This window comes from Lathyrus oleraceus, chromosome 3 (genome assembly GCF_024323335.1).
Source record: "Lathyrus oleraceus cultivar Zhongwan6 chromosome 3, CAAS_Psat_ZW6_1.0, whole genome shotgun sequence".
Lineage (NCBI taxonomy): Eukaryota > Viridiplantae > Streptophyta > Magnoliopsida > Fabales > Fabaceae > Lathyrus > Lathyrus oleraceus.
The window spans coordinates 13,536,487-13,546,155 of record NC_066581.1 but is presented as its reverse complement, the minus strand read 5'-3'; the positions used below and the strand labels follow the sequence as shown (position 1 = coordinate 13,546,155).

The 9,669-nt window shown below is 33.1% G+C and overlaps 1 protein-coding gene across 2 annotated transcripts; it reads left to right on the top strand.

The window, feature by feature from the left end:
• The first annotated feature begins 442 nt into the window (after nucleotides 1–442).
• LOC127132136 (N-terminal acetyltransferase B complex catalytic subunit NAA20) lies at nucleotides 443–4,218 on the top strand. 2 transcript variants are annotated; one of them, XM_051061008.1, is made up of 7 exons: nucleotides 443–603; nucleotides 718–795; nucleotides 880–970; nucleotides 2,044–2,176; nucleotides 2,545–2,614; nucleotides 3,733–3,793; nucleotides 3,899–4,218. In XM_051061008.1, exons 2-7 carry the CDS (start codon nucleotides 718–720, stop codon nucleotides 3,988–3,990), a joined length of 525 nt encoding a protein of 174 aa, XP_050916965.1. In that variant the 5' UTR covers nucleotides 443–603; the 3' UTR covers nucleotides 3,991–4,218. The 2 variants fall into 2 exon arrangements, with proteins under 2 accessions (XP_050916965.1, XP_050916964.1); XM_051061007.1 differs by having other exon boundaries at nucleotides 488–795.
• Nucleotides 4,219–9,669: the final 5,451 nt, after the last annotated feature.

Genomic DNA, 9,669 nt, shown 5'->3' with positions numbered 1-9,669 from the left:
ATTTTATGTTATGAATGTCAATTTCATTCGATTTTGATACGGTGTATCTCCGGAAATGTAACTACAGAATCATTCTGAAGATGCATCTCTGGAATAAAGTAAAAAAAAGACGTAATTCAGAATGATCTTTATTACATATGCGTTGGGATGCATCCAAAAATATATCTCCAAAATTAAAATACATTTGTGAAAATTCATATGATGCATTAAAAAGATCTAACATGCCATAAGAAATTCTCATTATCCTGACATCAAATGCAATCAAGTTTGTTTAACAACCTCCCATAAGATGAAGTATGTTTAACACACACACATAAGATTAAGATTAGACGATTAATCTTATTGTGATAGCGTGATTGGATGGAAAAGTTGACCATAATGAATATATTCAAATTCTTGTCAATCGCGGTCGCTTAAAACTTAATTCTTTATTTTGTATAAAAAAATCCTTGATTTTAATTTAATTTAATTTATTTCTTTTTTTCTTCTAATGAAAAGAAAAATCAAGTTAATCCACAAAATAACATTGGGGAGATAACACTTGGATTCATCTTTGCCGGAGCTTCGTCGCCTTCTTCTTGTGTTTCTCTTTCCCCTCTTTTGGTGACTTCATCTATCTCACTTTAATTTTCTTCTCAATTTCGAATTTCAAACCCTAATTTTATCTCCACCCACACCAAATAACTTAAATTTGTTGGAATTTGTTGCTCCTTCAAGATGACGACAATTCGTAGGTTTTGCTGCAACGACCTTCTTCGTTTTACAAATGTCAATCTAGACCATCTCACTGAAACTGTAACTTTTTTCTTTCTCTCCGGTCCATCAACTCAATGTAGTGCATTTCACTTTGTGCGTTCTTAACTTTCTTGTTTGTTTCAGTTTAATATGTCATTCTACATGACGTATTTAGCGCGATGGCCAGACTATTTCCATGTTGCCGAAGGCCCTGGGAACCGAATTATGGGTTACAGTAAGTCTTTGCCCTTTCTGCTTTCTTTTTCTTGTCTATGAAGCATGTTTTTTTTTTGCATAATGTAGGTTGATTTGATTATCGAAAAGAAAATTCATATTGAGATTGTGATAAAGCATTGACTTTTCTAGCTTTTTCTGTTTCTGCCTAAAATGTTAGGGTTTTGCATTTTTGTTTTTCTTGGAAAAATATAAGTGGAAGTGGTTCTGGGGTTTCCCCTTAGGTGGTCCGATAGCGGAAACTTGATAGCAGGTGATCCAACGGATCTTAAACGAGGCACAGATACCATATTAAGAAATGTGGTTGGACTTAACTCAATCATACAAAACCAACTTGTAGGGTGAGGATTGCCCCCATTTATAAGCACATGTTCAAACCATATATCGTCTGACGTAGGACTCTTAACAAATACCTTGAGAGATATAAGAGAGAGAGATAACTGTACATATTCTGTTAACCAACATAGGAACAATTTAATTGTCTGAAATATTTAATACTGTCACTAAAATAATATGTTACTTGAGAAGAAGTTAGGCTGTGACCCTTAGATGGGTAAGACAGATGGCTCAAGGCCTAATAACATACAATGAGTACAATGATAGGTGTAAAACTAACATTAGATAAGAGTAAGAACACAAGATTCAGGAACGAATGTTGTCTTTGGTAGATTATCAACTTTTTTGCAGGATTTGGTGGTTTAAACTCCAGCAAGGTTTAGCATAGATACGAGGCTCTTCACAGTCAGTGACTTGGTCTAGAAAACAAAAAAGGACCGTTATGGATTAGCTTCTAGCTAGTGGGGATTTTTCAAGTTGTATATATTTGGTTTTTGACTTCAATTTTTTTTTCCTGCAAGGGATTATTGAAATCTTCATCCAAACTAGCTCAATGACACTTAAGATCCCTTTTTTTGTTTGCATCTGCTAATGCACGATGGAGTTTATGTTTCTCTTAAAAGTTCACATCATGTGCCAAACTGTAGATTAAGTCGTACTGTGTTTATTTTCTAGTTTTTGCATCGTCTTCTTTGTGTAGAAGACTATTGGATACTAACAGCGATATCATTGATGTAGTTATGGGTAAAGTAGAGGGGCAAGGAGACTCTTGGCATGGTCATGTAACTGCAGTAACAGTTGCTCCAGAGTATCGCAGGCAACAGTTAGCCAAGAAACTAATGAATCTTCTGGAAGACATCAGTGACAATATGTAAGACATGCGTATGTTTCATTTGTAATATTACATTTCTGAAACACCCCCCTATACTATTTTCATGATTTTTTTTTAATTTTCTTTTTCCAGTAGCTTTTTGGTAAATCATTGACTGCAATGGATAGATTTCTTATTTCTCCAATCACTATGAATTTCCCTTTCGTCAGTTGCATCTATATTTTTGATTGAAATGGATCAGTTGTTTTAATTTCAATATTTTGAATAGGATTAAGTGGAGCAAGAGATTAATATATTGATTTTGGGTTTGGGGATTGAATTTGTGGTGAGATTCCGGAATGTGTTACCAGTAGCCTAATCATTGTCTGTGAGGAGGTCTTGATGTAAGTTAGAATTGGATTTTGCAGTGACAAAGCCTACTTTGTTGATCTATTTGTGAGAGCATCAAATGCACCAGCCATCAAGATGTATGAAAAGGTAATGGTTCTGTACTTTTCATTTCCAATCAAACCTTCTCTTACTTCCTTATGGGTTTATGCACAAGATTGTGTTAAATCGGTTTCTTTGTTGAACTTTAGAATGATCAAGGGTGTCTCTTTAGCTGTTATTTTTTCTCTACGCATCCCCTTGTTTTTTGAACTGGTAGGAGGATTCGTGATCTATATGTTAATTTCTTATCATCAATAAAAAATAGCTGTTAGAGAAGAAAAAGGGTATAGACCTGTAATTTCAACACTCAACGACTCCTAAGTAAACTAACAATTTGTGTTAGATTTTGGGCTAGGTTGTCGATAGCGCGCTATAGCGAAGCAGTACGGGACCTCGGCACCACGGTTTTGGACTGCTAACCGCTATCTGCGATAGTGGAAATAGCGTCCGCTATTTGTGATGTCGTGGCGGCGCAATAGCACCCTTATAGCAGTTTTATAGCGGTTTACCGACCGCCATTGTGAAGATGAGGGCAATATTGTAAGTTTGAATTTTTTAAAAAAGAAAATTGTTATTTTTCCCTTTTATTTGACTGTAGTGTCCTACTACACGGCTTCATGCGTCGTTTCGTCGTTTCCCTGTCATGTTAGTGACTTACAGTCATGTTACCATTCACCAGAAAGAACTTAAGTTTCAAATCCAAGCCAACATGTTAAAAAATCATAAGCAGTTTTGCTAGAGTTTCCACAAAAACTTACTTCTTCTTAGTAGATAAGTTTAAGCAATTAATCATAATTGCCGATGTCCATTGTGATTGGTTCATGTGATTTTACTTAGTTCATGGGTAATTCGGTCTTACAGGCTTGGCTTGTTCTGATTTTCAAAACAATGGGCTAAACAAAGTTATTCAGATTGTGTTTTTTTTGGTTCTTGAGTATTTTGTTCACATCAGTTAGATGATATTAATAATGCAATATAACATATGCATGATTATGAGTTTTATCATCTCATCTATTAAAATATAATGTCATTGTAAATTGGATGTTAGGATCATGAGACATGGACTTCCATTTGTTGGATTATGATATGTTTTCTTCATTAGATTAGGATTTTCTAAGCCTAAAGCTTGAATTGCTAACTAGTTACTTTCCTATTTAACATCTTAGCTTGGCTATGTGATATATCGACGAGTGCTACGTTATTATTCTGGGGAAGAAGATGGGTTGGGTATGGTTTCATGTTTTTGTTTTCCTTCATCTCTTTTACTCATTTTAAACAAAGTTCATGTAGTTATTTATTAATTTGTTGTCGTTGTTTCCCTATGTTTTTCAGATATGAGAAAAGCATTATCTCATGATGTCGAAAAGAAGTCCATCATCCCTCTTAAACGGCCTGTAACTCCTGATGAATTAGAGTATGACTAAATTTCGTTTTATGCAGCTATGTTGCATGAGCTTATTTTGTTCTTTAAACAAATATATCGATTGCGTATTGGAGTTTTATTTATGTTCGACTATGTTGAGCTTATTTATTCTTAAACGACCTGTTATTCCTGATGAATTAGAGTGTGACTAAATTTCATTTTATGCAACTGCGTTGCATGAGCTTATTTTGTGCCTTAAAGCAAATATATTGATTGTAATTGGAAGTTATAGTTTGTTCTACTATTGACAAAATTTATTTGAAAAGACTTGTTATAGTAGATTCGGCCATACTTATGAAGGACCCTCACGATATGAGTCTTGCACCTAGGCATGATAACATAACCAGTATCCCGCATGTATCTACCCGAACTTGTCCCGAATTTAACGAGGGAAAATCTGCTACAAATGGGTTTGGGTTTGGCCCTATTACAAAATATGGGGACGGGTACGAATGGGTTTGGGTTTGGCCCTATTACAAAATATGGTGATGGGGTCAGATAACGGAGATACTAGTATCCATATTGAATTCGTTTTTGAATCTATCCCGTTTATTTAATTTAATTTTGATTAGTTAAAATATTAAATATGTTGTCCATGTTTTGATATTTGATTTGTATTTATTATTTAAAATATTTGAAATATATAAATGAAAGTTTTCGAAATTGTTTTATTATTATTTGTAATGTTATTTGATTTTGAAAAAAATAAATATTTTTATTAAAAGAATTAAATGGATTATGGCGATCCTAACTCGAACTTGTTTGAGAGGAATTTGAGTTTTAAGTTTTCATTTCTGGTGAAATTTGGGCTGACCCGTCCTATTAGCATAACTATAGTCGCACCACCTAACTTTTGTAAGCATGAAAATAAAAACTTTGCACCCCTGTTTTGAGCTGACGTTTGTTCTCTAAATTAAAGAGGTGGCGCCAATTGGATTGAATAGTGCATCTGGTGTTGTCAATTCAATTGGTGCCCATGTGTAAAAAAGAAAGTCGAAATCAGACCAATTGATATTAATGTTAATATGCGTTTACATACGAATACCATAAAGACTAATGTCGTTGACCATAATGATCTAACCGATCTCCGGTACCACATCCCCTAGCTACCCGAACACCTGGTTCTAACTCACGTTGATAATTCACCTCAGGTGTTTGAGGATTTGAGGGTCTGAGAACATCACCACCACCTATAATGAAGCATACACAATGGATGATGCAACAACCATATGACTACCAAACACCACAACAATCATTTCAACATTTTCTGACGCATCATTTTCACCAATGTCTTCCTTCAATCGTCCTGACTCAGCTATGGCGGTAACGCTTCATTGCAGGTGGAGGTGATGTTCCTGGGTCCTCAAATCCTCAAACACTTGGGGCAAATAATCAATGTGAGTTAGGATCACGCGTTCGGGTAGTTAGGGAATGTGGTACCGGAGGTCAGTTAGGTCATCACGGTCAACGACATTAGTCTTTATGGTATTCGTATGTAAACGCATATTAATATTAATATCAATTTGTCCGATTTTGACTTTTATCTAAAACATACGTTGGTTTTTAAAAAAAATTACGCAATATACAGAGACGTCAGACCAATTGGCGCCTTCTCTCATTTTTAAACATGGACGACAATTGGATTGACAACACCAAGTGCACTAGCCAATTCAATTGACGCCACCTCTTTTACTTAGAGAGCATGCGCAAATTTATCTGACGCCGCCATCTCTTAAAAATGAGATAGTTTGAGAATTAATCTGAAAAATGAGTTATTTAAATTTTTTTTTTTGAAAAAATAGTTAATTGAATAATTATGATAAACATGTTGAAAGACGACGTTTATCCTGAAGATATGACCAAAATAAAATAAAATTAAGTACATACATTTACGTGAAAATCATTATATATGATTGTTATATATTAATAGAAGTTTATTATTATTATTATTATTATTTTCTTATGCATCAACTAATTTTTGTCTTCGATGTATTTACTCTCTAACTAATATATAAAGTTAGAGTTTTCTTTTTAAACAATTATATCCTTCTTCTATTTCTCTTCAACAAAATTCGTTACACCATTAATGAATACTAATTCTTTACGGTAACACATTGTATTTCTCTTTCCCATAAAAAAAATTAGTTACTTTCTTTTTTTAATTTCATGAAATTGTTAAAATGGGTTATAATTTGAGGAAGAAGTAAATTTTTTTTTAGAGTTAAATAGATTTATAACTGTTATTGATGTTAAAAATAAATTTGTAATTCCTATAAATATTTCATATTATTATATTTTAATTATGTAGTTAAAAATTTCTCGATACTTCAACTAATGAAAGAGACATACAAAGCCATAAACTTTACCTAGAAGTGGTGACGTGAAAACCTATGGTTGCAAAATTTTCAAAAAAACAAAATAAAAATTTAAAATAAATTTTGTAATAATTATAAGAATCAATATTTAATTCTTCATGATAAATCTTCGATTATATTCATTAAATAATTAGTCTATCTTGATTGATCTGCTGAATAAGACACATTTAATTCCGCTTGTCATAAAATCACTCAAGAGAATTTCTTAATGTACTCTTTATGTTATTTATGCACCATGCGAAAATATTAAAATATTCTCTTAGATTTCGGAAATACATCTTCGAACACACCTAATACACACTTAACGTAAGTCATTCTGAGTCACACCCTATTAGTTGAGTTTTTTTTAATATCGAGGATGCATCTCCAATATATTTTCGTAGATGTATTTTCGTAACGTATACACAACAGTAGCAGAGGCAGAAACCAAAAATTTATAATTTAACAAAATAAAATTAACATTCATAAAATAAAATAAATATTACGCGATTTCAACATAAAATGCAACATTATACTTCAATATCCAGGTTGCTTCAACATCTTCACAATATCTTCGACCGATCTTGAAATCGTCGCTTCCAATTCAAGCAAAACTTTTGTTTCAAAACAGAAATATGTATTCCACATAGCCCTTACATCTACATCCGTCTTGAGCTCAAAGTTGTTGAACTCAATCTTTCCTCCGTTGTCAATCGATGGTGGACGGTACTCCAACTTCATAATTCTTCGATTGTCTTTGTAAAATATGAGATTATGAATTTTGTTTTTAATATCTGCAAGAGAGATGTACTCGTTAAGCTTAAACTTTCGTCCGAGTGTCGCGCTGGAGAGGGAGACATTTTTGACATAGCAAATGGTGTTTATTTGTGACGTTTGAGACATTTTCAATTTTAGACATTTTCAATTTGTGTGAAATAAAAAATAAGAGCACCTTAATTATAGAAGTTGTAGACAAACGTGGACCATTCAAAATTTGCATGCTGATTCCAGATATATATCTCCGGGTTTGCATTCTATTATCATGTTCCGGAGATGCATCTCCAGAGCCTCTCATGAACAGACAGAAAACATAACCTTTGAAAATAAAACTTAATTGAAAACTTTTTGACAAATGAACAAATGTTATCGGAAAGATAAAAAATATATTAAAATATTAAAAAGTTGAATATATTACACTTCATTAATATTGAGACACAATTACATACATTTATTTGTCCGTCTAAACAGGAAATTAAAACGAATCGAAATATTTGTCGCCGACTAAATCTATGGGTGATACCCCCTTTGACTTTTGCGCATTTAATTTATTTTTCAATGTTGCTCAATTTTTCGAACTCTTGCATCCTTTCCATAAAATGGTTCGGTCAAGTCTTGACTTTTGTTGTTGAATGAGCCGTCCACTCCGGTGATGTAAGTGGTATAGGACATCCCGATTTCAAGTAAACTTGAACAAAATATCATGATTTTGAAAGCCATCCAATACACATAATACGATCATTTGAATTTTGAGGTGAGGCGGTACGCCGTGAAAAAAAAGTTTTCGAAAAATCGTATCACGTAAGATCAACATACACTCTATCATACACACATGCTATAAGGTGACCCATTTTAGGGAAACACATCATTTTGCTTCTGGTGCCGGTCCAATAACAAAAGGAACAAGAGACTCATAAACTTCATCGAAGTTTTCTTTCTTTCCATACAACCGTGTGTATGATTCTTTATGAGTTATCAACTCTTGGATAAGTTGATGGCGGACAAGTGTATGATTATCTTCTCCTTTATCGAGTAAAGCCAAAACAACTCGATAACCATAATTACGGTCCCCCTCAACATTGTCGATCTGCTCAATGTATTTGTGCATAAAAACCGATATCTCATTAATGAATGGGATCTTTGGTGGAGGCGTCAAAAGAGGTGGTTTGCTAATGCGAGCTCCTTTGAAAACACTTTTTTGAGATTTTGAAGTTCGTGAGTTCATAAAAACTTTTTCAACATGTTTAAAATACGAAGGAGACCGCAGTGTAGGCTTGAGTTTCTTCGGAGCACCTTTTGTTTTTACGGGTTGAGAGAGTGGTTTCAAGTTGGTGGTTTCTGAATAAGCAATCTTCTTCAATTGTTCTTTGATGTGGAGCTTCATATTGTCATCGACTCTAAACAATCTCTCTTGTATCACTTCCCATTTGGACAAGATAGAGATATTTGATTTACCGTCTTTCATGACACCATCATCATCAAACCTTAAGTCTCTTCCAGTAAGTGCAAACCTCATCCATTCTTATCGAACTACCAGGTTTCACCTTTTTTGCAATAACACAAGCATATGGGAACCATATATTTTCACAATTGTGCATCCACATTTTAGGAACCATGAAATATATCTTTGAGAAAATTTCCAAGACTTCAGGAAAAGTGCGAATAAACCATGATTGATACACTCATGAGAGGTAAATAAACTTTACTGAGTGCAAATTAACTTTTGATGTGTGGAATAGTTAGATATTGAATTCTATTATTGCTTATGTAAGCTATCAATAATATCTCTGAGCTTGTGGAATTGATGTTTAAAGTATATCAGCATCTTTGAGCTTGTGAAGCCTATACACACTGATTCAAAGTTCTATTTACTCTTACAATTGCACTGCTTTTAACTTCTTGGTGTTTCTATATGCCAGTTTCTGTGCTGATCTAGTCAAATGGTTCTGTCCAAGAACTCATGACGAGTTTTTATGTTGCAAGTGGTCATAGTTGTTTGCCTTGTGCTCCAAGCTTTAATGTCAAAGTGCATGAAGGTTTGAACACAACTCTAATTGTAGATGCTTTTGAAACATCAGGAAGGTGAACATCAGATACTCTTAGAATATTTTTTGAGATGAGAATAAATATGTATCTTGTAATTCATTAATATTATTGGTTTAGACCTAACATTGATTATAAATATGAAATTGCTATTAAGTTGTGTTCTCATTCATGAAAAAAGTATTATAGTTTTAATTTTTTTAATCAAACCAATGTTTATTTATCAACAATTATGATAATATTATAGTTTTAATTTTTTTAATTAATCCAATGCTTAATTATCAACAATTATGATACCGTTTAAGATGAACAATTTTTTTATAATTTATAGTCTAATTGGTTTGATTAGAAAATTAAAAATCTGATCTAGCTTAATTGGTTTTAGATTAGAAAATTAAAATTTTTATCAAGCTTTTAGCTTGAGTGATATTTTTATGCCGATATTGTAGCTGAATAGTTTGGAAACATAAATATAAAACTCTTACTTTGCTACGTTTTAAATGTGG